The sequence below is a fragment of the Auxenochlorella protothecoides genome, assembly GCF_000733215.1.
Source record: "Auxenochlorella protothecoides strain 0710 contig706, whole genome shotgun sequence".
NCBI lineage: Eukaryota > Viridiplantae > Chlorophyta > Trebouxiophyceae > Chlorellales > Chlorellaceae > Auxenochlorella > Auxenochlorella protothecoides.
This window is the reverse complement of record NW_011934259.1, coordinates 1-24,905: the sequence shown is the minus strand read 5'-3', so window position 1 is coordinate 24,905 and position 24,905 is coordinate 1. Positions and strand designations below refer to the sequence as shown.

At 61.3% G+C, this 24,905-nt stretch overlaps 14 protein-coding genes across 14 annotated transcripts; 7 read left to right on the top strand and 7 right to left on the bottom strand.

The window, feature by feature from the left end:
* Window positions 1–202: 202 nt before the first annotated feature.
* F751_0158 (hypothetical protein) lies at window positions 203–1,613 on the top strand (the record flags this gene model as incomplete). The annotated part of the gene is made up of 3 exons (XM_011401030.1): window positions 203–331; window positions 946–1,122; window positions 1,338–1,613. 3 exons carry the CDS (start codon window positions 203–205, stop codon window positions 1,611–1,613), a joined length of 582 nt encoding a protein of 193 aa, XP_011399332.1.
* A 248-nt stretch (window positions 1,614–1,861) lies between these two features.
* On the bottom strand, window positions 1,862–2,304 carry F751_0157 (hypothetical protein; the record flags this gene model as incomplete). Its single annotated transcript, XM_011401029.1, has 2 exons — window positions 1,862–2,016; window positions 2,142–2,304. The coding sequence occupies 2 exons, from the start codon at window positions 2,302–2,304 to the stop codon at window positions 1,862–1,864; spliced, it is 318 nt and encodes a 105-aa protein (XP_011399331.1).
* A 549-nt stretch (window positions 2,305–2,853) lies between these two features.
* Window positions 2,854–3,896, top strand: F751_0156 (hypothetical protein; the record flags this gene model as incomplete). The annotated part of the gene is made up of 5 exons (XM_011401028.1): window positions 2,854–2,948; window positions 3,035–3,134; window positions 3,238–3,380; window positions 3,571–3,672; window positions 3,758–3,896. The coding sequence occupies 5 exons, from the start codon at window positions 2,854–2,856 to the stop codon at window positions 3,894–3,896; spliced, it is 579 nt and encodes a 192-aa protein (XP_011399330.1).
* An 850-nt stretch (window positions 3,897–4,746) lies between these two features.
* F751_0155 (UPF0047 protein C4A8.02c) lies at window positions 4,747–5,270 on the top strand (the record flags this gene model as incomplete). The annotated part of the gene is made up of 2 exons (XM_011401027.1): window positions 4,747–4,797; window positions 5,055–5,270. 2 exons carry the CDS (start codon window positions 4,747–4,749, stop codon window positions 5,268–5,270), a joined length of 267 nt encoding a protein of 88 aa, XP_011399329.1.
* A 1,104-nt stretch (window positions 5,271–6,374) lies between these two features.
* On the top strand, window positions 6,375–8,438 carry F751_0154 (Glycerol-3-phosphate acyltransferase, chloroplastic; the record flags this gene model as incomplete). The annotated part of the gene is made up of 6 exons (XM_011401026.1): window positions 6,375–6,452; window positions 6,586–6,784; window positions 6,994–7,181; window positions 7,464–7,617; window positions 7,773–7,884; window positions 8,141–8,438. The coding sequence occupies 6 exons, from the start codon at window positions 6,375–6,377 to the stop codon at window positions 8,436–8,438; spliced, it is 1,029 nt and encodes a 342-aa protein (XP_011399328.1).
* Window positions 8,439–8,750: 312 nt separating this feature from the next.
* On the bottom strand, window positions 8,751–9,427 carry F751_0153 (Ferredoxin; the record flags this gene model as incomplete). The annotated part of the gene is made up of 3 exons (XM_011401025.1): window positions 8,751–8,837; window positions 8,969–9,048; window positions 9,157–9,427. The coding sequence occupies 3 exons, from the start codon at window positions 9,425–9,427 to the stop codon at window positions 8,751–8,753; spliced, it is 438 nt and encodes a 145-aa protein (XP_011399327.1).
* A 541-nt stretch (window positions 9,428–9,968) lies between these two features.
* On the bottom strand, window positions 9,969–10,861 carry F751_0152 (hypothetical protein; the record flags this gene model as incomplete). Its single annotated transcript, XM_011401024.1, has 4 exons — window positions 9,969–10,066; window positions 10,182–10,290; window positions 10,459–10,643; window positions 10,759–10,861. 4 exons carry the CDS (start codon window positions 10,859–10,861, stop codon window positions 9,969–9,971), a joined length of 495 nt encoding a protein of 164 aa, XP_011399326.1.
* Window positions 10,862–12,126: 1,265 nt separating this feature from the next.
* On the bottom strand, window positions 12,127–12,703 carry F751_0151 (60S acidic ribosomal protein P2; the record flags this gene model as incomplete). Its single annotated transcript, XM_011401023.1, has 3 exons — window positions 12,127–12,294; window positions 12,413–12,483; window positions 12,613–12,703. 3 exons carry the CDS (start codon window positions 12,701–12,703, stop codon window positions 12,127–12,129), a joined length of 330 nt encoding a protein of 109 aa, XP_011399325.1.
* A 409-nt stretch (window positions 12,704–13,112) lies between these two features.
* On the top strand, window positions 13,113–15,078 carry F751_0150 (Afadin- and alpha-actinin-binding protein; the record flags this gene model as incomplete). The annotated part of the gene is made up of 7 exons (XM_011401022.1): window positions 13,113–13,140; window positions 13,398–13,529; window positions 13,682–13,788; window positions 13,966–14,123; window positions 14,304–14,436; window positions 14,655–14,738; window positions 14,962–15,078. 7 exons carry the CDS (start codon window positions 13,113–13,115, stop codon window positions 15,076–15,078), a joined length of 759 nt encoding a protein of 252 aa, XP_011399324.1.
* Window positions 15,079–15,280: 202 nt separating this feature from the next.
* F751_0149 (hypothetical protein) lies at window positions 15,281–17,968 on the top strand (the record flags this gene model as incomplete). The annotated part of the gene is made up of 8 exons (XM_011401021.1): window positions 15,281–15,451; window positions 15,569–15,673; window positions 15,864–16,052; window positions 16,583–16,675; window positions 16,844–16,996; window positions 17,158–17,241; window positions 17,397–17,543; window positions 17,831–17,968. The coding sequence occupies 8 exons, from the start codon at window positions 15,281–15,283 to the stop codon at window positions 17,966–17,968; spliced, it is 1,080 nt and encodes a 359-aa protein (XP_011399323.1).
* Window positions 17,969–18,128: 160 nt separating this feature from the next.
* F751_0148 (50S ribosomal protein L6, chloroplastic) lies at window positions 18,129–19,218 on the bottom strand (the record flags this gene model as incomplete). The annotated part of the gene is made up of 5 exons (XM_011401020.1): window positions 18,129–18,219; window positions 18,385–18,464; window positions 18,560–18,793; window positions 18,892–18,945; window positions 19,045–19,218. The coding sequence occupies 5 exons, from the start codon at window positions 19,216–19,218 to the stop codon at window positions 18,129–18,131; spliced, it is 633 nt and encodes a 210-aa protein (XP_011399322.1).
* Window positions 19,219–20,955: 1,737 nt separating this feature from the next.
* F751_0147 (hypothetical protein) lies at window positions 20,956–21,423 on the bottom strand (the record flags this gene model as incomplete). The annotated part of the gene is made up of 3 exons (XM_011401019.1): window positions 20,956–21,060; window positions 21,251–21,350; window positions 21,398–21,423. 3 exons carry the CDS (start codon window positions 21,421–21,423, stop codon window positions 20,956–20,958), a joined length of 231 nt encoding a protein of 76 aa, XP_011399321.1.
* A 1,559-nt stretch (window positions 21,424–22,982) lies between these two features.
* Window positions 22,983–24,113, top strand: F751_0145 (hypothetical protein; the record flags this gene model as incomplete). Its single annotated transcript, XM_011401017.1, has 4 exons — window positions 22,983–23,290; window positions 23,396–23,548; window positions 23,645–23,872; window positions 23,996–24,113. 4 exons carry the CDS (start codon window positions 22,983–22,985, stop codon window positions 24,111–24,113), a joined length of 807 nt encoding a protein of 268 aa, XP_011399319.1.
* On the bottom strand, window positions 23,097–23,333 carry F751_0146 (hypothetical protein; the record flags this gene model as incomplete). Its single annotated transcript, XM_011401018.1, has 1 exon — window positions 23,097–23,333. The coding sequence occupies one exon, from the start codon at window positions 23,331–23,333 to the stop codon at window positions 23,097–23,099; it is 237 nt and encodes a 78-aa protein (XP_011399320.1).
* Window positions 24,114–24,905: the final 792 nt, after the last annotated feature.

Sequence of the window (24,905 nt, the reverse complement as noted above, 5' to 3'; positions counted from 1 at the left end):
GGACAGCAGCGACGCTCCACCGAACTCCGCTCGCGCTTTCCAGACCGCGCTCCAGGACAACGTGCCCTGCATGGAGGTGGGGTCCGGAGCGCGTCACACACTGCAAGGCGTCGGGAAGGCAGAGGGTGGCGACCACTTGTGCACAGGGTTGCCCATGACCGCCGCAAGCATGCCTCCAGGAAGCCCGCGTCAATGTATGTCGATGTTCGCCTGCCCAGGGGATCTGGTGCACACCTTCATGCAGGTGGATGTCGCGCGCACCAAGGATGGGCGGCTGGTGGTGCTGCATGCCCGTGAGCTGGCCGCCTTGACAGGCACCAGTGGCAAGCAGGTACGGCCAGAGCTGTTGAGGCGAGCGGTGCGGCGATGTAGCACCGCTGGGATGCCGAGACTTGTGCGTCAGTTCGGTGCATGAGGCGAGTCAGGCCTCAAAGGGCATGCTCTGGGGTACACACTGTTCCTGAACACCCCTGGATGGGCATGATGCCCTGTTCTGCTTGCGCAGCCTGAGATGTGTCGTCTCTGACACTTGTATCCCCATCGTTCAGGTGAGCGAGTACTCCTGGCCTGAGCTATCCCAGCTCAGATGGGGGGACTCTGACGAGGGAGTCATGCCGGTGAAGCCACTGTTGCAGCTGCTGCAGCCTAGCCTCCAGACCATCATTCTTGATGTCAAGCCTACTCTGGATGTAGGGCACTGGCGTGTGGTTGGCCTTCTGTTGATGGCTTGCTATGCTTGGCTTGGCTGGTTGCTTTTGCTTGCCAGAAGTCTCACTCTCAAACCATGCATGAGAGCGATGGACCCGCCAAGAGGGGCCCACAGCCGCATGCTGCATGTCTTCATCATATCATTCATGTTCTGCAGAAGTCTGCTGCACAGACCACATCATCATATAGGTAGTGTGCGAACTCAGCAACTCTCATCCACAACACATCACCCAACAGGACAACATGCAGCCCACTGACCTGCCAGTCATGACCTCTGCTGTGGCTGCACTGCTGCGAGAGGTCCCATGCCCAAACTGCATCGTTTGGGGGAAGTTTGATGAGCTGGCACTGGCGCTTCGCCAGGCTGTCCCAGGTCAGAGCGTGGGCTACGTCGTCATGAACGAGACCGCCGAGGTGCGCTGGGCAAGGGAGGGTGGGCTTTGTGGCGAGGATGCCACCTGCTGTTTTGACATTTGCTGGAAAGTATGGTTCAAGGGTGCAACTCGATGCCGGGCCCACACTGCTAGGCTGCCTCTTGCTAGCCGGTGGTGGTGAGGCTGCCTGGCACTGCTGGGTGACCTTCGTACACCCCCTCCCGTTTCAGCTCCTGTAATCTTCGCTGCACACAGGTGCGAAGTGCAGGGTGGGACGTCCCCCTCCGCTCCCCCGAGGCTCAAGTGACGGCGCTGCACTATGCCATGGCCTCCACCCAGCTCCTGGACCTCCTCCATGCCGCTGCAAAGCGGGTGATCGTGTGGACCGCCAATGCGCCGCACATGGTGCGACTGGCTCTGGACGCGGGGGCGGACGGTGTCGTGACCAGCTACCCAAAGATGGTGCAGAAGGCGCTGATGCAGCGGCGAGACGCATGTCTCCGGCTGTATGGACATGCGCCCGTGGGCTGATGGCCTCTGAGCAGGCATTTATGCATGTTGATGTCCTCTGCGGCGTCAAGCTTCTCATCGCTGTTGTCCACTGCGATGGGCCGCCCCCCCAGGCAATGCTACACACCTCTTACTTTGTCATCGTGATCGCATGACCCCTGACCAAGCATTCTTCATCCGTGACTCGTACTGACTGATACACTCTCTGCTCTAAAACAGTGACCCCTGAACTGATCACTTTTGACACCCAAAATCTAATGCACTCCTAATTAATACACACCTTGCCGCTGGATGAGGTTCAAGATGCCCTGGGGACCAGCCAGGATCTCATTCAGGAACGACAGGATCGCAAACCAGGCGATGGGGGACACATCCAGACCATTGAATGGTTTGATGATCTTCCTCGTGGGCGCCAGCACCGGTTCTGTGGGAGGGCAGTGTGAGGCTTTGTGTTGTCGGCGATGCTAGGCTGGTGCTTGGAGGGGCACATGTCATGACCGGCAGGCACAATGCCCAAGCCAGCGGCATCCAAGTCCATCCAGTCATCACCTGTTGGCCAGTACACAAACGACCAAGGAAGCTTCTGCATGTCTATCTCGGGATACCACGCCAGGATTATCCTGCCAATCATACCCAGGCTCAGCACTGTGAGGATGGGCTTCAGTATTCCCAGCAGGAGCCCAGCGTCGGCTGGAGAGATGGCCAGGAGCATGAGGTCGCCTCCACTCGGGACTGCTCGAGGGATGTTTTTCATTCCCATATGTTGCCTGTGTCTCAGAGCTCCAGCTCGAATGGACGCATGGGCCAGAGGGATTGGGCAACATTGCTGCATTGGCGTTCTCATGAGGCCGCTGTGGCATCCTGCTGAGGACAGTCCAAAGCTCATCATGCCGGTCCACGCAGGGCTCGCAGGTCTCCGAAAGGATGAGGGATACAGAACCGATGTTCGTTCGATGTGAGAGCAAGTTCGACTGTGATGCTCTCTGTGCGGCATGGTGCCCTCACGTCCTCCATGAGGCGCGAAACGGGCGGGAGTGATGTTCGGCCCTCGGCAGCACCGGAGATCGATGACATACAACACCCCAACAAAAGCCAAGCGTAACACACGAATTTGCAAAACAACTCGTTGGCTGCATCGGGAAGCCCATTCTGACCTCCAGAAGAGTTGCGCCCAGGAAGACCAGTCCCAAGTATACGTTACAGGACAGTGGTCCGGGGCCCAACATCTACAGCTCGCCCCGGCATCTGTATTACCCTCGCCATGGCGCGACGGAGCTTGGACCTTGTGAAGCACGTCAAGTTCCTCGCCCAGGCGGGTGCCATCACCAAGCCAAAGTGGCTCGACGTCGTGGAGAAGTGAGTTGCAGCCGAGGCCAGCAGGGGGGTTGCAGCGTCGTGAGTATAGTGAAAACGCACCAGACAATACTCTCAATCCCATGCAGGATCCACCCTGCCGTCCCTGCCAAGAGCAGTAAGAAGCCAGCCGTGCTCAGGTTCCCAGAGGATGACCTGCTACAGGCCTACTATGCCAAGCACCCCGAGGTAGAAGGCTGTGCCTGGCATGGGCAGTTTCTTCAAAGTGTGCTGGGGCTATGCCCATCCTGCCCGGTGCACACCCTCTCCAGTGTCCCTCACTCACGCGCAGGCGAAGATGGAACCAGTTGACTTGAGCTCCTTTGAGCCCACCAGTGCTCGGAAGTTTGTGTTCCGACAGCTCGAGGTGATGCAGACGGGTGTGCCACGAAAGGAGGCCTACGACATTGTCTCCAAGGAGGTGGCCGAGGCAGCGTGAGTTGGGAGGTTGGGAGCTCTGTCACACCTTTTCCGGGATGCTGGGCGCATGCCCTAGCACACACCAGGATTACAGTTGTGAGACCTGGCACCTCCGGCCAGGCGTGCTAAACTGGCACTCGAGATGAGGAATCAACCCTGTGTGGTTGTACACCTCCCATAAATCTGCCTCCAACCGATCGAGCAGGAGCACCAGCGACGCCCCAGCACTGGGCAGAGTGGTGCTGGACCAGATCCAGCAGGAGGAGGAGTGGCACCTCATGAATGCCATGAGCCAGTTCAGGGAGAGGTGCGCGCTGAGGCACCTCATGCTGAGAGGCACATGCCGAGCTCATGTCTCGACTTTGCCACCCCCCTCCCCCCTCCTCCTGCAGGCATCCCACGGTAGCCAAGCTGTCGCCGAAGAAGCCGCCTCCTGCAAATCCCAACCCAGCCAAGGGCAATGCGCGACGACCACCAAAAAAGGCGCCGCGGCCGACCCCTGCGCCGCCAGCGCAATCTATGCCTGCTTGACTGTCAGGAGCTTAGGGCCCCGTATGGAGCTAGCATTGGTGTCCTGAGTGATGTATGTTTACAGGATCAGAAGTAGACAGAGCTTGTGTCGAAAAGGCATCTCACAGGGTGGCCACCAGGGCGGTAACGAAGTCAGCGTGCCATAGGAAGGCAGCGAGTCCCAGTGCACAAGGTTGTAGGGGACACGGAAACAGTGCATAAAAGGTCAAAGATGTTGGGGAAGAATGGACCACGAGAGGGCTGTGCTGTGCATGATCAGCGAGGCACCTCGGCATTCCTCTAGCACTCCTTGAATGGGGACAGTTCATCGCCAAATGTATCCGAGTTCCATCGTATTTGCCATAAGTAGCTCCGTGCAGATCCTCGCGTCGATTCTCGTCAGTCACCCACACCCTGCATGAACACCTCCCGCTGGTGACCCAGGCACTTCATGACGATGCTCGCGTGCCGCACAAACCTTGCGAAAGTCAATGTCGGCTACATGGCCTGTGCCAGGACTCCCTGCATGTCACGCTGCGTTTCGCGGAGTCTCAAAACGTCAGCGGCCGGTGAGGTGGGGGTCAGCGAGGGCCTTACGTCCACAACATCTGCCCTTCACTCAAACGATGCAATGCTCGCACACACACAAACATGCAGCCAGCCAAGACCAGCGAGTTGCGAGCCCATCCACCAAATGGTAGGGCAATGAAAAGAGGCATGGAGCCCATGACATGACGCGCTCTCTCTCCTCCGGGCATGCCCACATCACCATGCCAACGTCACGTCCCTCTGGTGCAGGGCGCAGGCGATGATCCAGTTGCCACCCTTGCCTCGTGGGTGCCATGTGATAACACCACAGATCAAGCAGCAGATGCCAGACCTCAAAGACTTCCGGATCGGTCTAGCCCACCTCTTTGTCCTGGTGGGTGGGGGCAGACTTGCCCGCTTGGCGGTGTTTCTGCATGAAAGGCATCCTTTTGCCCCATGGACATAGGGTGCTGCACTTCATCGAGTGTCTCCCTGTCAACTGCTCGTGTGCCATTGATGAAATGAATTTCAAAAGCATATACATGTTTTGGTGAGATTCGCCTCATTTCCAGAACATTTCCACTCCAGACTGCTTGCTGCATGTGGCAGCGCCCCTCTTCCTCATCTCTCACCTCCTGCATTCTGGTGCAGCACACGAGCTGTTCGCTGACGATCAACGAGAATGCCAGCCCGGATGTGCCCCTTGACCTGGCCGACACCCTCGACAGGATTGTGCCCGAGGGGCGGCAGTACAGGCACCTGGACGAGGGCCTGGACGACATGCCGGCCCACGTGAAGGTCAGGCGGCTTGTTTCGAGGGAGGACCGGGCTTTTCCCAAGGATTGCCCTGGCCATGGGGAGCGCTAGTGACAGGCATCAGCTGGGCTATAATGATTCCTGTCGGAACAACACTCGCACAATGCACAAGTGCTGATCCGCCATTGCACTCCATTGCCACAGTCCTCGCTCATGGGAGCTGGACTCACCATTCCAGTGCGAAATGGACGTCTGGCACTAGGTAAGTGCCCTCTTGAGGATGGACCGCTAGTCTTACACTCATGTCATGGAGGAAATGACACCCATTGTGCTCCTGCAGTACAGCCGAAGACCGAGCTGCCCATGCCTGTCCCTCCTGATCTAAACAGGAACGTGGCAAGGCATTTACTTGAATGAGCATAGGGACTATGGCGGCAGCAGGAGCATCATCGTGACTGTGCAGGGTCAGTCCACCGCTTGAGTCTTCGTTGGTGCAAACGCAGAGTCTTTGGCAAGCAATCGCCGCTCACCATATTTTTGAGATGGGGCGTGTATAGTCCATGAATGATGAGCAAACCCACACGCTCGCCCTGTAACTATACAAAGTTGTTTGGCGGTGCCCCCCTCTTGTGAGAAAGCAGTGCTGGTTTCACTCATGTGGTGTCGCAGGCTGGGTTTCAAACCCGGATTACACTGCCTAGGACTTTGCCACATTAGGGCGAGCGACATCGAGTACTGCAGTGTAGCTTTCACACATTTGTACAGGAACTTGATATCAGGCGACCAGAACCTGGGCGGGGCCACTGCTCTGAGTTTCGGAGTTTCGGGATGGCGGCACTGACGGGCAGGATGCTATGCCACATCCCACCGGCCTCCCTCCAGGCTAGGCAGGCGCGGGCAACCGGTTTAAATACACGGCGACAAGGCTCTTGGCGGACGCAGACGCGCTGGAGGAGGCCACAGACCCTGGCCACCGCTGCACCGGTGTCCCCACCCACCTCGCCATTTGCGAACGTTGAGCACGAGGCCCAGCTCTTCGCCATCCTGAAAGCAGGCACAGCGAGTGGGAAGGTAAGTGGCAGTGGATTTGAGGAGTCTGCGTTTGCAGGGTTGGATCTTGGCAAGGAGCCTGTTACTAGCCTTGCGACACCAGGGCTTCGCCAGGTCCTTTCTCCTTGTCCCCTGCAGATCCCGCAGCGCTTGGTGGATGGCATCATGGAGCTTTACGATAACTACAAGAAGGCGGTGGTGGGGAGTGGGAAGCCTGGGGCCACCGAGGACTTTGTTGCCAAGGTGCGTCCTGTTGGCTCCACGATGCTCCTCCTCCCTGCCCTGACACAAATGTGGACCTTGGGAGGCCACAGCAGGCCTCTCTCTCATCTGTTCAGCCAAGCCTGTCGTCACCCACCCCCAATGCCCCCTGCAGGTCATGGCCACGGTGTGTGAGCGAGTGTTGATGCAGGTCCAGCAGCCCTTTGTCTTCCAGTCCACACACAAGCTCATCCTGGAGCCGTACAACTACTACCTCTTTGGCCAGCGATACATCCGGGGGCTAGTCGACTTTGACAAGTCTCGTTTGGGCCATGCCGAGCGCTTCGCCACCATCCAAGAACAGCTGGACCGAGGTGAGGGCTGGTGCACTTTCTTCAAAGGGTACGAAACTGGAGCCTTTGTGGATATGCCGAGGACTGGCAGGGATGCGACGCCCAGTCAGACTCCTGAAGAAAGCTTTTGGCGTGTCTGGGATGGGCGGATCCCTCTTTTGGGTGGATGGGCTGCCCCACAACTGCAGGTGCACTCGATAGTCGGCGCCGCACCATGCCATGCCACGCAGGGGAGAATGTCGTGCTGCTGGCCAACCACCAGACGGAGGCCGACCCGGCGGTCTTTGCCCTCCTACTGGAGGCGCAGTTCCCCAGGCTGGCCACCGACGTCATCTACGTGGCGGGGGACCGGGTGGTTACCGACCCGGTCTGCGTCCCCTTCTCCATGGGACGCAACCTGTTCTGCGTGCACTCCAAGGTGCGGCCGGGGAGGTGGAGAGGGGTTTGGGGGACTTCCTGATTGGCATGCCGCCAGAACGGTGAGTGTAGGTGGAAGTACTCCCGTCAGCGTAAGGCTGATGTCGGTAGGGCGTGCCGTCTGCCAGGGGTCGCTCGCGCCACCTGGCATGCAGCACGAACAGAACGGTGGGGCGTCCAGGGAGCAGCAGCCCGATGCTGCTCGTGGGCTTCCACAGATCCACCAGGGGCCTCCTCACTCCTCACATGAAACTGCCCCGGGCAATTCCCCTCCCGCTCACAGAAACACCTGGACGACGTCCCGGAGCTCAGAGCCGACAAGGCCGCCATGAACCGGCGCACGCTCAAGGACATGCAGGCGGCGCTGAATCGCGGCGGCCAGCTGCTGTGGATCGCGCCCTCCGGGGGCCGTGACCGCACCATCTCCCCCGAGAACGGTGCGGTGTGTGGGGGGGGCACAGCCTCTCTTGATGGGACCCCGAGCCAATATGGAGTCTCGGGTCGGGTGGGGTGGGGATGGATGATCCAGGTGCTCACGCATGGAGGGAAATAGCTTGACGCAGCACACTAGACCTGCCCGTCTGCGACGCAGGCGAGACCGTCCCGGACGCGTTTGACCCGGCGGCGGTGGAGCTGATGCGGGCACTGACGACGCGTGCCAAGCCGGTGGGCCACCTATATCCCTTTGCCATGTACTCGTACAAGTGAGGCGTCGGCTGGGCGTATGGCTGAGGATGGGAAATTTGATGCAAGTGGTGATTCAATGGGCCGCTCCGAGCGGGTTTTCCAACTCAACGGGCGGATTTTGGAGCTCCCTGGAATTTGTTACATGGAACAGGCTCTCGCCTCCTGCCGCTGCTGCCTTGGATTGACAGCATTCCCAGAAGTCCGGCCATTCACCTGTGGCCATGATGATCGACGGCGTCGCCAGCACTCCCCTCCCTCCCTTTCCTCGTACAGGGTGATGCCGCCCCCCACCTCCATAGAGAAGACCATCGGCGAGCAGCGGGTGGTCAACCATGCGGGCGTAGGTATCTCAGTCGGGCCCGAGCTGGATGTGGACAGCCTGTTGGCCGCCGTCCCGGCGGATGACAAGGCCGCGCGGCAGGCGGCGCTCTCCTCTGCGGCTTTCGACGGCGTTACCACCGAGTACACCGCCCTGTGGCATGCTGTGCACGCTGCGCCCGAGGACGTGGCGCCCGAGTACACCCAGCCGTGGAAGGCTGAGCCGGCTAGGCCGCTGGTAGACTACCTGTGATGAGCAGGGCGGGCTCCCTGTGCAGTACTCACGGCAGTCTGCCCATGCCCTCCTGCCCAGATTTTATGTGGCCCAGCCCAGCTCCGCTGTGCCCTTTCCCTCATTAGTTCCGTGTAGCGCAGTACAGCCTGGAGGGGTTCATTGCGAGACCTGGCGGGGCATGAGCGGTGGGGTGCAGTATTCACTGTTCTTCCAAGGGATTGTCTTATAGGAGGCGAGGGGTACGTTTCCTGGTCAATGCATTCTTCGGGGTCCAGTGTGCAGAGCATAGTTGGTAGCCTCCTCAGTCAGCACTGGACGACTGCCTGGCTTTCAGTACAGGTCCTCCTCCTTGTGGGTCTGGATGACGCAGTCGGTGGTTGGGTAGGCCACGCAGAGCAGCGCATACCCCTTCTCCATCTGAGAGGGCAAAGCGACGATGTGAGTACCGTTCCACGCCCATGACAGGAATGCATCATACAGGCTGTTCACTCCCGGTCGATGCAGGCGATGCCCTCCCCCCCTTCCAACCCCCACCCTCCATGGCGCACCTGGGTATCGTCCAGGAAGCTCTGGTCGCTCTGGTCTACTTCACCAGTGATCACCTTTCCCACGCAGGTCGAGCAAGTGCCTGTGGTGCAAGGCTGGTTGACATTCACCCAGCGCCACTGCAGCAGCGCGACTCAGTTCTCCCAGAGGCACACGAGATGCAAAACGTATGCCATACATTTCCACGTACCTGAGCGGCAGGAGTAGGGCAGGTCCAGGCCCGCATCGTCGGCAGCATCCAGAATGTACTGGTCCTCAGGGACCTCGATGGTCTCCTCCTCGCCATTCTCAAGCTGGAAGGTCACTTTGTATGCATTGCAAGCCAAAGAAGCTCTACGGTGAGCCAGCGTGCAGAGGAAGAATGGGGCCCGAGCGGGAGCTGCAGTGCTGGCGCCAGGGGTTTGCACCCTGCCGACCCTCGCAGCCAGCACGGGGGGACGGCTTGCCAGAGCGTTTGCCATTCTGTCTATGCTTAACTAACCGTACTATCGAAGAGGTTGACTCTGAGGGTGTAGAAATAGAATGTCTCTACAACCAGGTGATGGAGTCCGCTTGTTGTCTCGTTGGGTTGTGGCACGTGTCCCTCCGCACATAAGAGTGCGACTTGCCCCGTGCATGCCAAGGCCAACGGCTTGGATCTCTCCAGCGACTGGTTGCGAACGTGCGTCAACTTTGCTAATAGAGCACTGTGAACTCGCTCTTGTCTGTCCCTGTTGTTACGTTCCTTGGCAAGCAATGGGAAAATCTCTATGCCCAGCCATACTTGCGCTTGGTCTCCGTCTTGTTCCTGATACCAGCAGCATGCTGTGGGGGGTTGGTATGGGTTCCCATGAGTGGTTCCTGACTGATCACGTCAGGATGTTATACCGCTCAAGTATCTTCGAGAGTAGGCTCATCCTTGCTACCCCGCTCATTGTCTTAAGGCCACGCTGGAAACCTGTCACCCTTGAACCCCCTCCAGTCTACTTAGGTAGCGATGCATCCCATGCAATCCTTCACCCTTCATACCTTCTCCAGCATCTCCAACTCTTGCAGCTTGGCCTGCTGGAATAGCGATCCGATCTGGTGCTTTCGCTTTTGCATCTTTCCAACATCAGGCCCTGTGGTGGATGGAAGGAGGGACAGCACTCTCAGCCTAGGCTCCTGCGGTGATGAGCCCCCCTGCTTGGTATTGTCAGACGAGTGCAGCCAGCATGTGGAAGCCTTCATCCCTACCTGCTTCCTTGCGGAGGCGTGCCTCGTAGTCTGAGCCTAATGCAGATCGCATGGCATTCAGCTCAGCTCTCTGTCCTGGATCCATATACCGCAGGGCTGCTCCATTCACCTGTGCACGATTGGATTCAGAATGAGTACAGTTTGATGAAAGCAGGCCTCTTGTATGCCTTCGGTCTGCAAGGTATATCCAAACACACCTGTTCCCACTCTTGCTCCAGCAATGCTCACCCTGATCAGCATAAAACCCCTCTCCCCCGCCCTCGCCTGCTCTGCCCACCTCCTTAAACTGTATGCCGGCTGCAGTGAAGGCAGCCACGTCTGGACCAGCAGGGGCTGGCATGCCCTGTGATGCATAGTAGTCTGCGTGGGGTGCTTGGGCACCTGTGCCCTCCAGCTGCCGGCCGCTGGTGCTGGCGTGAACCCCGTCACCGAGCTGCTCCAAGACCTCATTATCACCACCACCTAGGAAGGGCACCATGTGGATGGTAAGTCGTCGTTGAAGCATACGAAACTTCCCATGGACCAGCGGGCTGGCAAAACCGACGAGCCCCTTGCAGGGAGAGACTCCAGGTCTCACCTGGCCCAAGGGTCATGGCGGTGCCATCATTGGCACCCAGAGCCTTCAGCTCGTCCTCGTCATCAGAGGCCCCACCCGCAGTGTACGCTGTGCCCTGCAACATGGACTGGGGCATGTAGAAAATACTGGCCGTAACATACCCTGTCCCGTCGCCATGCACCCGCAGTGGGACGGGCCACCAGGGCAGCGTTCTGCATCGCTCACCTTTCCACTGCGTGGGGGGAGCACCACGTTCTTGGGTGATGGGAGGAGGTCTGCCAGGCGACTGCTGCGTTGTGCAGCTGGAGCAAGCTTTGCCGGTGCTTCCTGTGTGGCAAGATGGGGACACGCGGTGGGGTTGGGTGAGCTTAGCGGGGTGCCAGCAATGGCGGCCTACAGCAGGACATGATGGACATTTTGTCCAAATTCACAGACCTGCATCTTCTCCAGGACGTCTGGAGTCACTCCACCAAAGTCTATGGGGACGCCAAAGCGGGCCTTGGGAAGTTTGTGCTGACGCTTGGGTGGCGCCACGCCAGAGAAGAGGGGGACCTGGCGCCAGGGAACGGCCAATCAGGGTGAAGCAGGTCTAGGAGGCACATTCAAAGCACCTGGTCCGGTAGTAGACAAGCACACCTGGGACGCTTTGGGTGGGGGCAGCCTGAAGCTGGGACCAGGATGTTCACTCTCGACGGCTGGAGCGCTTGTGACGGGTGCTAATTGTGCCACGTGCTCGGGCGAGGATGGTTCGCTTCCATCGTCACTCCCGTAGCCGGCCAGGAATTCCATTAGAGCCACCCAGGGGTCTCGATGGTGTCGCCCAGCCTGGCGTTTCTCTCTGCGACACCGACACAGCCCACGACCACAGGTCTAGCGATGCAGTGTTCCTTTAAATGTTGTGGAATGGACGATGTTTCGCGTAGGACTTATAAAGCTTCTGGGACGTGGATCATCCTGCAATGTCGCGCATGGCGAGGGAGACGATCCTACGCGGGAGTAGCCTCCATTTCCCCTGGTCTGGATTTCATAAGTACTGCGAAGCATCCCCGGTAGCAGCTCCTTAGAATCCCTGTGTGGCCTTCTCTACGCGATCATCAGTTTTGGCCGTGTGCAGCTAGACGGTACATGCCCTTCAGTATCCACATTCCTTCCCAAAGCACTCTGTACGTCTCCAGCGCCTAATTGCTGCAGCCAAATTGCGCCTCTGCCAACTGCCATGTCCTTTAAACGTTACAACACTCCACCCGCTCAGTCAAACAGGGAGAAGCCCATGTCCTGCATTGTTCGAGGAGTAGTAGCATTAGATGTCATTGCCAGGTTGGATATGCGGAAACTGCTCTCTGCAGCCAGTGTGAACAACAAACTCTCCCAAAGACTTCACAGCACCCCTCAGAGCATTGCATTGCCACTCACCGCATCCTCCTCCTCAGACTCCTCCTTCTTGGCCTCCTCCTTGGGTGCCTCGGCCGCAGCCGCACCAGCGGACGCGCCACCGGCAGAGGGGGCAGCGCCACCAGCGGGGACGGAGGCCAGCTTGGACAGACCAGACGCGACGATCTGCAGGACGATGTTTGGGGAGATGGTGGAGCATTTGCAAGCCCGCCAGCAACCAACACTCGACCCTGCTCCCTGCCCGAAGCTAAATCCATCATGCTGCCGCTGCTCATGAGCTGACCTCGTTGATGTCCTTGCCGTCAACCTCCTTCAGCAGAGTAGCGACACGCTCGCTGTCGGCCTCGATCCCAACTGCGAGGAGGTCGGGGGAAGGGGGGGTGAGGGGCTCGTCGTCGACACGTCGACGAGACAAGGAGCAGATGCGCCGACTTCCCTCAACATACAGCATCATGGTACAGCCGGGTTTCAGGAGTTTCTCACCAGAGGACAGGATCTTAGAGATGTCCTCAGCGGAGGGGGTGGCGTTGCCGCCCAGGGCAGCCAGGAGGTAAGCAGCGACGACCTTCACCATTGTGTTTGTGCCGAGTTGACCTGCAAGGATATTTAAGGGCTATGGACCCACCAGACAGGCTCAACACCGGATGCGAAAGGGGAGGAGTCGGGCTGGGGGCGGGAGGGACATAGCACTCGCCACACGGGAGGCGGCCCTTCCTGGGTCTGCCTGATGTTTTGGCGGGAAACATCTGTCGGCAAAGCTCTCTCCCGAACAAAGCACGCCATTCGAACTGTGCACCAACAGGTGTCGCTTCTCTGGCGACGAAGACTTTCTCCCACTCCCAAAAGGATATCAAGCGCTGTACTTGACACTGTCGAGCGCTGTCGAGCGAGGAGTCGAGTGCCGGACACTACCAGGACGCTGGGCTCAGAGACAGCATGCGCCATCTGGCTTGAGCACAGCCCAACCGCACGCGTAGCGCAAAATGGGAAAAGAAACGGCCTTGGGAGTAAGTTGGTGTGGAGTAGTAGAGCTATGCTGGGCCCGAGAGCGCTCTGATCCCGACTCACATCCACTCTGTCCTCACCAACCAGGCCGAGGTGCCCTCCCCTCCTCCGTCCTCAAAGTTTGCTTCTGCAGACTCCATTGTCAGCAGCATCCTATACCTAAAATCTGTCCTAGCGAGTACGTGAGTGGGCGGGTTTTCCCCATGGGCATCTGTTCTGCTGGCAGTGCTTAGACGCCCTTCTTTTACCGCCGACCCGCACAGGTCAAGGATTTGGGCACGAGCTCAACCTTCTTTCCACCGATCCCGACGATGTGGCGGCCACCTGCAACATCATTTACGGGCTGATGGCCCAGCAGCAGAGGGATCACACCTTCCGAGAGCATCTGAAACAAGGTGATGTTTTCTATCGGGAGGGGACAAGGAGGAGATGGAGTCGGAACTGCACACTCTCGTGTGTGCGGTGAGGTCTGGAGCGCATCATGGCTTAACGGTACCTATTCTGAGCAGCCATGCACCGAGAACCACGCCCCTTCTGCTCCTGGTAGAGGTGTTCAAGGCGCGATCCCAACTCACTCAAGCCGAGAAGGAGAAGGCGCGGCTGGAGATGCGCATGGCTGCCAAGGAACGGGAGGTCTCCGCGCTGACTGGCAAGGTGGGGGTGGTGAGGACCTGAGTGCAACGAATACTTGCAAGGGCCATGCATGGCCTGAAGGTGATGGTGGGGATGTCCTCCGGAGTAGACACCCTGCACCAAAGTACTGATTCCCGGCGTCCTAGATGCCCCATTGGCCCATGCATGACCTCACCCTGCCCCCATGCACACACCCAGCAACTGGCGGATGGGGAGGGGCTGAGGGCTGACCTGCGAGCCGCCAAGCAGGGCGCCGAGGATGCCGGGCGCAAGCTGGTGGGAGCCGAGCGACGGGTCGTGCAGCTGCAGCACGAAGCCAAGCGGAAGGAGCTGGAGTACGAGCGACTCCAGGAGAAGTGGGTGGAAAGCGGATGACATCGTGGGGGGGGGGGGGCGGTGTGCATAGTGGGAGGGTGGCGGCCAGAGCTGGCGGCACCCAGGTGCACCCCAGCCGCAGCCTGTTCCTTGCCAGCAGTCGCCCTTTGGTGAAGATGCCGCCCGACCCCAGCCTGATCCCCCATCGCCCCGCGCGCCAGGCTGTCTCACATCCTGGCGGACAAGAGGAAGAGCGAGAAGGCGGTGCTGGACATGGCGGGCAAGGTCACCCAGCAGCTGGGGATCGGTCCCGTGGGCGCCGGCCGGGTGGTCAAGTCCGACGAAGGGCTCAAGGTATGTGACGAGGGTGGAGGGGCGTCAGACATCGGCAGCCCTGTGTTCTTGTCACATATGGTATGCAGGGCAATCTCGCAGCCCAGGGCGAGAGGGCATCCCTGCCAGCTGCAGTCTCCGTCCAGCGGTGTTGCTGGACCACATCGCTCACCTTCATCTCACGCCGTCTCCTTCCGTGCGAGCCTCGCCGAAGCCTCCCCCTCCCCTGCTCCACACAGGCGCTCATAGCGGCTCACGAACAGAAGCAGGCAGCACTGGAAAAGGAGAACAAGGATGTCAAGTCAGCGCTGCTGTCCCTCCAGGTCCGTGTCGCCTGATTTCAACCATCTGGCCGGCATGCAACTCCTGATTTTTAGCCAGGGCGGGGTGGGGTTTCACCCCTTCTGGAGCAGAAGGTAATGCGCCGGCCCCAGACGTGCGCAACTTGACTGGCACGGAGTGCAGCGCATGCGACGACCCGGCACCCGAGCGCTTGGGCCCTCCCCTCCACCCGTCGAGCAAGCCGCCCACCCCGTCCTGACGCAGGCGGAGTACAAGGAGCTCGTGAACTCCCGACAGCGCCAGGCCGCTGCAGATGCCGCGGTCTCCTCTGGCGCCGTGTCCAACGAGTTCATCGCATGTGAGCTGGGTTTGAGGGATTGAGCTGTCGAAGCTTGGAGGTTTGGGGTGGCGTGTACGCCCTCTGCACGCATCTCCGAGAGCAGGCAGGCAATCGGGTCTATGGCTGCCTCGGAGCTGATGCCGTGACTGGTTGTCAAGGCACCCATCCCTCACCATCACTTTTTCCCCACACCACATCCCCCATCCCACCCAACCCCACCTCGCCCGCCCAGCCATGCCGAGCATGGACCTGGAGGCCCTGTGCGACGAGGTCTCGCAGCGCCAGTCCCTGCTCCAGCGCCGCCTGCACGGGGCGGCGGGGGGCGGTGACGAGCCGGCCCTGCTGCGAGGGGTGGTCTGCGACCAGAGGGCCCTGCTGACGGGCATGCTGACGGCTGTCAGGTCCTCCAGAATGGTGAGGCACGCGCGATTGGGGAGGGCACCCTTGGCGGTGTGTGGTCTACCGCGTGCGTGCCCGCCCAGCGCCGAGCGTGCGCTCAGCATGCCCAGCGCCCCGCTGCCCACCGCGCAGGCGCAGGAGGCGCTGCACCAGGCCGACATGCGCCGGCTGGTGCACGACCACCAGACGCAGCTTGCGGCCGCCAAGACGGAGTGGGAGCGGGCCCGTGTGGACAAGGTGGGTCAGGGGACGGGGGTGGTGCTAGGATCGAAGAACGGAGGATCGGCACGCTCATGCGTATGCCTCGGCGACATGTCTTGACTTGAGTGAGGTTGGGAACAACACCATGCCTTGCAACCAATGGCTGCTCCCCTGACAACATCCGGTAGGAACGCCAACCCCGGGACCCCCCCATTGAACCCTGCAGGAGGGGAGCGTGGAGGGGGAGCTGAGCACGCTGCGGGCCCGGGCCACGGCCCAGGAGGCGGAGCGGCAGGAGGCGGAGGCGGCCGCGGAGGCCCGGGCCTCCGACCTCCTCACCCAGGTGCGGGCGGCGCAGGCGGCCCTGGAGGCCGCGGAGGCGCGCGACCGCGCCCAGGCCCGGGAGCTGGAGGAGGTGCGGGGGCGATCGGTCGCCGCCAGCCAAGCAGCGGCCGAGGCCGAGGTCGCGGCTGCGGCGCGGGAGGCTGCGCTCCTCGCCCAGCTGGCGGGGCTGGCCGCGGCGAGCGCCGCGGCCGAGCAGGCGGCCGGCGCCCGGCTGGAGGCGGTGAGGCAAGACTCAGCACGCGCGGTGGGCGAGGAGGCTGCGCTGCGCGTGGAGGTGGAGCGGCGCGAGGCTGCGCTGCGTGCAGAGCTGGCGGCCGCGATGGCGGCGGCCGCCACCGCCGGGGCGGCCCGCCTGGCGCTGGAGGGGCGCCAGGCTGGGCTGGACGGCGAGCTGGCTGCCAAGCAGGCGGAGCTAGATCGTTTGCTGGTGAGGAAGAAAGGTGTCGTGCATCTGGGATGGGTGTGCATCCTGAGCGTGGGGCCACGCTCGCACCTACACGCCTCGGCAGCGTCCCTGACAAAGTTTGCGGCCCCACCTCGCTCGCATTCCCTGTCCTTGCTGAGGCCTCCCCTACCCCCAATCCCCCGTGGCCTGCCCAGGCGGAGAGGGCTGCAGACCACTCTGTCGCCCAGGCCGAGGCCGAACAGGCGGCCGCGCGGGAGGCCGAGCTCCGGGGGGCGCTGTCGGCGCAGGTGGAAAGCGCGCGCGCCGAGTGGCAGCAGCGCACCGTCGAGCTGGAGCGGGCGCTTGGGGAGGCTCGGGCCGCCGCCGCCGCGGACCTCGCCGCCGCGAGGGAGGAGGCGGAGCGGCTGGCCGAGGCCGCGGCGGCGCGCGAGGCGGCGCTGACGGCGCGCCTGGAGGTCGGCCTGGCGGCCAGCGCTGAGCTGCAGGAAATAGCCGCAGAGCGCGAGCGGGAGCTGGCGCAGCTGCAGGCCGTCTTGTGCGGCGCAGAGCGCGAGGTGGCCGAGGCGCGGGAGAGAAGCGGGGAAGAGCTGTCTGCCGCCCTGGTCCATGTGAGTCGCCACAGCGGCGGTGCCGACGGCCGACTGTGGATTTTGCCGTTGAACTCCTCCTGGCCTTGCTCCAGGCATCTCTGTCGAACAGGGCAGCATGACTCGCGGTGCTCAGGTTGTGTATGTCAAACTGCACCACACCCTTTTGCTGCCCCTTGCAGGCCGCGGCCGAGAAGACGGAACTCGAGACCCGGCTGGCGGCTGCGGAGGCTGCCAGCCAGCATGTGCGCGATGGTGGCGGCGGTGTAAGGGGGCCAAGGAACTTGCGGTGGTGCTCATGCGCACCGGCCATGCTGGGACCCGGTCGAGGTGGAAAGCACGTCCCAGGCCATCCAGACCCCTGCTGCCACTCCTGGCCAGCCCCCATCTCATAGGATTTCCCCCGTTCACATGCATGCAGGAGCGGGCCAGGCTGGAGGAGCAGCGCCGAGCCACCGAGCAGGAGCGCAGCGACCTGACCCAGACCATCGCAGCGCTGCGCCGCCAGCGGGACCACTTCAGCGCCCAGCAGACGGAGTACAAGGTGCAGCGGGGAGAGGCACGAGAGGTTAGGGGAAGAGGGGGTGTCTGTTCGCGGGCTGCATGCATGCACAAAAATTGATGGCCATCGGCCGCTGGGTCACCGAGTGAGCACGCAGGGCGGGTGCTGACATGAGCGGTATACACCCGGGCACCAGAATGGTCGCTACGCCATCTCAGACATGTATTCGAGTCGAAGCCTCTGCGCGAGGAGATGGCGTGCTCACATGCACTGCTCCCTCTCATGCACACACCACTTTCCGCCACAGCCTCCGCTCGGCAGCTCCACCACCTCTCCCACTTGCATCCGTGCAGCGCCTCATGCGTCAGTACTTCCCGGGCATGGGGGCCGGGACCCTGCTGGAGAGGGCACTGGCTCGCAAGGTGGATGCCGCTGCGCAAGAGCTGGACGCCCTCGTGGTGCCGGTCCAGATCCCTGCCGGCGGGGTTTGAGGCGCAGACCCCTCCTTGCCACATCCAGCTTCCCACACCGCCTGTCCACACCCCTTCCTCGCAGCCTCTTGCATTGCACACCAACCACCCAACCTCTGCACCTCTGTGTCACGCGTGCCGATGGGCTCGTACTGTAACATGACAGCACCAGACAGATACCTCACTTCCCCTTCTTCCCCTCCTTCCGCCGCACGATCTCGTCCGAGTAGCGCACGCCCTTGCCCTTGTACGGCTCCGGCGGCCGCTTGGCCCTGCATGGGGGTGTAGCAGGCAGGGTCTTGAGGGAGCAGAATGGAGCACGTGGCAGCCATGCAAGCCGTTCCAGCTGGGGCACCCCCTCATTCCAACCCAGCGACTCTCAACCACACAATTCGCCATCACTCCCTTTCCCACCCCGCCTGGCCCAGGAGTCCTACCTGATGGTCGCGGCAAACTGCCCGACGACCTCCTTGTCGTAGCCATGGATGTTCACGGTGGTGTTCTTCACCACAGACACCTGCCGGCAGATGCGGTGGGGATTGGGCTTGGACATCCTCCCCGACCCGCCCCGGCAGCATGTATACACAGCAGAGCACTCCCATACATGCCTACCTCCACGCCGCCTGGAATAGCCAGCTCCACCGGCTTGGAGTAGCCCAGATTGAGCGTCAGCTTCGTCCCCGAGACTGCGGCTCGGTAACCCACTCCCACAAGCATGAGCGTGCGCGTGAAGCCGGTGGACACACCCACCACCATGTTGTTCAGGAGCGCACGGGCGAGACCGTGTTGGGCACCTGCCTCCCGCGTCTCCACATTACGGACCAGACGAATGTCACCATTCTCCTCCTGCAGCGCCACTAGGAAGTGGTGAGAGAAGAGGGTCCTGGAGGGTGGGGAGCAGAGCACCACCGCAGCAGTCCCCACACACGCTTGCCACAGCTCACCCTCGACACCGTGACGAGAGTGGATAGAGTCCGCGCGAGCTCGCCCTTGGGACCCTGTGGACGTGGATTCGTGGTACACGGTTCATGGATGAGAGGGTAGTCACACCTTCAGCCAATGCGGGCCTTCCCTTGCATGTCCTCGCCCAGGCCCACCTTCACGACAAAGTTGTGGCCGTCCAGCTTCACATCCACGCCCTTGGGAACGGGGATCGCCTTGACACCGATTCGGCTCTCTTTGCACTGGATGAGGCGGCTGATGCTCACACGCGGTCGGCCCACGTTGGTTTTGAAAGCGAAAGCCGGAGCAGAGGATAGGGCGGAAGCCATGGCTCCCTGACACGACTGAGCACTCCGTCCACTGCGCTCCACCTGTTGTTCGACAAGTACTTTGCGAGTGTAATTTGGATTTGGTCTTGGTTGCGATGCCAGGCCACCCGTCGGGCTCCAAACTTGCGCCTTATCTTCACCTCTGGCCCCGAGCGCAGCACGGCATGCATGGTGTCTGCGATTCGGAAGCGCACCGATGTCGGTACGGGAAGATGAGCGGGGGCGGGCCTTCGATTCCCCAAGTCCCCTCGAGTGATTTCTCAAATTTGCGACTGGTATAATGCAAGCAGCAGGCACAGCGTCTATGGCTGCACGACACCTGTGCCTAGTGTCTAGCCCAGGCCCAGGGTGCGCCACCCCAGTACTTCTGCATCTGATTCGCCAGTTCCTGAGCCACGCCTCGTCACCACCGGTACTTTTCTTGTGCGTTAGACAGACTCCAGCCTTGTGGGCCCAACTCCTCCGACGAGCGGGAGTTGGGGTGCAGGCCCTTGTGCAGGCACAGAGGTTGCACATTGTAGATTATCTGGCTGTGCTGGGGGGGGTTGAAGGGATGCCTCCAGGGGCGGCCCAGGGCTCGAGGTGCGATGGCGCAGCAACAAATCCGCAGATGTCGCTGCTGAGCCTGGTGTCTGGCCTGCGTGACTCCAGCGGCCACCTTGTACTGGTTGTCGACGACGTCACGGTGAGAGGTGTCTGCCTTGCATCGACGCCCCACCTGCGCCCATCAGGGCTCGGTAGCTTGCACAGTGGCGCGCTCAGCAAGCGTTTTCCCCATCCACCGAGCCTCACCAGCATGTGATCGTCCATCTTGCAGTTGCTGGCAGGCACATTCGACCATGCTCTTGCCTGGGCTTCGTACCTCCATGCCCTGCAGACGCTGCCCGGCTGTCAGCAGGTACTGTGAGATGGGGCCTGTGCCTCTTGAATGGGTGGCGAAGATGCTCAGCCACTGTCGCCAATCGCATGATGAAACCCACTCCACTTCTCGTCACACTCCACACAGCAAACCACCGTGCTGGGGCTCTCAGCCCTCGAGGGTGCAGCATGCCAATGGGCGGACAGCCTGGAACATAACTCAGATGTAGGTCGCTCCTTTGTCTCTCAAGAAACCATGCATGCAGTAGACTCCCACAGGTGGCAACCAGAACAACAGTCATCAATGGTAGCAAGCGTCCATTTCACTTGCGCATGCTGAGCCCACATCCCACATCCCTTCATCGCAGGTGGTCTTGGAGGTGGGGCCCCGGCCCTCAGTGGGAACCCAGGACCGAGCCATAGGGATCGACGGCTTCTGGCGCAGAGACACGGGATCTCTGGCAGCTGACGCGCTGGCAGTGCTTGCAGGCAAACACCAGGACACGGGCGCGCGGTCTCGGGTTTCCCTACTGCTCCAAGATAACGGCTTGCTCCGAGCCACCCTCTGAGCTAGGGTCGCTGGGTCTCTCTCTCAAGCCCGTGCCCCTCATGTCTCGGACCTTCACCCCTGCCTGGCACACCATTGGCCCCCTCTCCAGCCGTCCCCACTCTTGGCTGCCCACTGCCCGTGCCAGCACTCGAGAAGGGGGTGATTACAGCTGTACAAGGGTGCTCGGTCTGCAGACGCACCCGGCACAGGGAGGGGCAGAGCATGCGTGCAGACAATGGGACTCGGTCGCCATGCTGCACAGCTGGGTTCTACGGCACGCCAACGCGGTGCGGAAGACAACGGCCTGGCGGGATGCGAACGGAGCTCAATCAGTGATGGCCACCAGAGGAAGGCAGGCGCTTGAGGACGAAGAATTCGCCGCCCTCGATGATCTGCTTGGGCGGCTGGCCTTCCTCCACGGTGCCCCACCAGACCTGCACGTGGCAGGGAAGAAGACATGAGAGAGGGGGGTGGGGGTGCGCCGCGCCACCTTGTCGCACATATGCAGGTTTCCAGCAAGCTGCTCCTGGATGACATTCGCATCACCAAGAGGCTGACGGCCCCAATCTGGCTGCATCAAGTGTTGTCGCATCTGTTGATCACGCGTTGGTTCCATTCGCTCACCAGGGAGTCATCATCTGGGTCTGCCACTCCGACAATGCGCTCTGAGAACTCGCTGGTCACTTCTACGGGGTTGGTCTCCGTGCCGAATGGGGCATCCAACCTGCAGGGAGCAGATCCACCAGTCAGGATCTATGCTCAGCCGTGCACCCATGTCGCACGAGAACGGTGAGCATGAAGGCGCTGAAGAAGGCGTAGCCTGGGCTGCCGCTTACATGGCGTGACACGGCACGCAATGCAGCTGAGCTGAAAGACGTCCCGTTTACCTACCATGCCTCGTGCCACGGATTCTCGACACCCTTTGCCTTGGCCTCCAGCTCCTCCCTGCAGGGTGCACAAAGATCGAGCTCGAACGTCGGCCGTCAGCGCAGCGAGGATTGCGCAAAGCATGTTCATCGAGACGGCGCAGTCACACCGACGGAGGCAAGTCACGGGCCGTGCCGACGCACCTCTCGGGACCGGTCGCGTGCTCGATGTCTGGGTCTGTGACAGCGGTGCTGGCAAACCCAGCGCTACCCCAGGCCTGGCTTAGCTTGTATGAGCAGGCCACCAAGGACGTCTGCACGAAAAGATGAGCACATGGAGCAGTTGTGGTCGCCCTGGATTCTTCTGGCTGGGGTGACTCAGTTTCAGCGGGCGTGGCACCGACGGGTGTGAGCAACCCAGGAATTCAAGGAGAGGCAGCCATGATCCCTTTCCAATCGTAAACACCCTGTAACCGTATTGTGTCGTCTTTTCAGGCACCGCGCACCTGGGTTTGCGCCGCACTAGAGCTCACCGCAGGTCCCGTCCAGCTGGCCCTTACGAGGGCAGCCAGCCTGAGACACCGGCTTGCCATGGTGTTCCGCAGTCTCAAGGTTTCAGGTGATAAGTACGGGCGTGGAGCGTCTTGTGGAAGGGAGCAAGGGCCACGTAAGTCCTCGTTTCAAGAACAAGCTGCTGTTACGATGCAGCCTTCCGGGGACGAACGTCGGAAAAGTTACAGCAGGCGAGTGCCAGGTTGGCGGTGTTCTCGGGGGGGGGCCCATGGGTAGCAGGGATGCCATCGGAGACAGGTCACACTAGTGCATGTCGAACAACGATCTCAATAGGAGCCGAAGTGCATGCTATGGCCAGCACCGATGCTGCTCAGGGCGGACGACGACTTTCGGACTTGTAAAGAGATCGTGGCTGTAGCAGCTTGACTATTCCACTCGGAGTCCCTCACACCTTTCCCGTCCAGGCCATGGGGAACCCGTAAGCATGATGCCTTTCCAACGAATAGAACAACAACGCAATCAAGCGACACCAGGTTGGTGTGAACCTCTGCGAGGTAGCTCGACTCAGGAACTGAGCTGAAAGGCCAGCGAAGACCCGGCACCCACCCATCACCTCCCCTGCAGATGCCCTGCAATCAATCCTACAGCAGCACTGCCTCCTCTTTTCTGACGTTATTCCAGGTGCTTGCACGCCATGAGTGCTGATAGAGTCGTCACAGATGAGAGCATGTGATGGAAACCACATGGTTGATTGCCTGGACGCTAACCCACTTTTGTCGGCGACCTTGTGTTTGTACCCCAATCTCCTGCTCAGATGTGTTGGAGGTCCACTCTGAAACGCAAAGACTACAGGCGACCCTGCAGGGCTTCTCACACATTCCTGACGACTTGGGTGCTCTGAAACGAGCCCTCCATGCAGTCATGTGCGCGGCGAAAAGTTGGTGTGGTGCGCTGCAGGGCCACTGCGAGCTTTTACTATGGGGGTCACACGGTCTCCTAAGTCCCGCCGCCCACTGTGCAGTGACCTGGTGCCAGAGTCTGCACCCCCAGGTGGCTTTTCCCCCGGGTCAAGCATCCCCTCCCTGGCCATCCTAAAGGACGCTGAGTGCACATGTGAGTCGTTTGGGGGCCACATGAACCATGCTGCCCTCCCAGGCCACCCCACCCTCCCTCGAGTCAGTTGCTCCCTCTCCTGCACAGTGGCTGAGGGTGATCTGCAGGCTGCTTTGGAGCTGGCCCTGTCGGCGGAGCGGGGCATCTCTCATGCCCTCATGTCGGCCGAGAGGTGCGTGGTTTCTCACAGACGGGGCTTGCGGTGCAGGGCCCATCGCGGAGCAGGGGTGCTCGGGTCTGCGGCTTCCTAAATCAACCTCCCCTTCGCCTGGGTCAGGAATGCTTCGGAGTGCGAGGCGGCGCTCCTCCGCGTCCAGACCGTGCTGCAGGCCGTCCACGAGCGGGCGATGGCAGCGCTGGACTGGCGCGATCCTCGCCCCCACCTCGTCCGCCTCATCAGCGTGGTGACTTCGCCCAGCCACTTTGTGAGGTGAGGGTGCCCCTGGGTCGCCGCACCCCTCGCCCCAGCATGGCACCGTGCTCCACAAGGGCGGTGTTCATCGTGAGCGAAACACCCTTCCCACAGGGACCTGCTGGAGCGCGTGGGGACAGACGCCGGCCTGAGCCCACAAGACCTGCTGTCCCTGTTCCACGAGTGCGCTGTCAACGGCGCACCGGGCCTGCTGTCTGCCGCGCGGCTCGGCCAGGCCCTGCAGCTCTACCTGGCAGTGATGAACTGCTGGAGCCAGGTGGACTCAGCGGATGGCGGAGAGGATGCGCAGCTGGCGACGTGGGTGAAAGCCGTGGATGCACGGTGCGGCACGGTGGAGAGGGGCCGTGTGGGGCGATGGGTTGATCTCGGGGTGGGTTCCACAGGGCATGGGGCCTGCCTGTGAGGGTATGAGACCCACTCCGGCGACTCGATGCCCTCCCGCAGGCTGATCCTGGAGCTGGAGCGGGTGCTGCAGAGCAGCGTAGCGACAGTCGTGCTGTCTGGCCTGCGCCAGCCGCAGGTCGCCAAACTCCTGGCGAGCAGCTGTGCTGGCCTGGGCTGATGAGGAGCCTGAGCCGCAGAGGGGTTGTTGTGGGGGTTCCCCTTGACCGGGCCCTTACCCCACTTTCCACCTGTTCCCGCTCTGCACCGAGTCCATGCCTCCTTGCGACGCCTACGAAACCCGATCATCACACTGCATTCGGGGTCTCGTCTGTAAGATTCCTAGTTCAGGTCATATACAGCGGTCCACCGTTGTGGGGGCCAGCCCGCCCCCACAACAGGGGTGCGGCGGCGTTGACAGTGCAGGATGTGCTGTGTTGGAACATATGCTACGAGCGAGTCGAAGATATGCCGCTACCGGGCTTGCGCCGGTTGCACAGCTGCTTCCCGCAAGCGGGATCTGACTGGCGCAGTTGGTTGCCTCGATCGGCAAACCAGAGGGGTGGGGGGGGTGGGAGGGCGGGAGAAGGGGAAGCAGGGGGTCCACCAAATGCTGTGTGACGAAGTGCATTCTCAAAAAAACACTTGGTCAGCATGAGCATGTTCGCCGCTCCATTCACGTCGCGGTTGACGACGTTGACCTTGCAGGCCGGGTTGCCGCACCGCTTGGTGTCCCACACGTCCACCAGCTTCTCCTCACCTCGGCAAACCCGCACGTACTGGTGGGCGTGCAGGGTGGTGTGACAGGCGCAACACAGCTTTGATGACCTGTGCTCGTCCACCACCACCACCCTGCACACCCGCCGCAGGCGCCGCAAGAAGCGGATCCAGGGCCCCGGCGGGGGCCCCCGCATGATCGCCCCCCCGGTCCTGGGCCGACCAGTTGCCCACGCCGACGATGGTAGTCATGCCG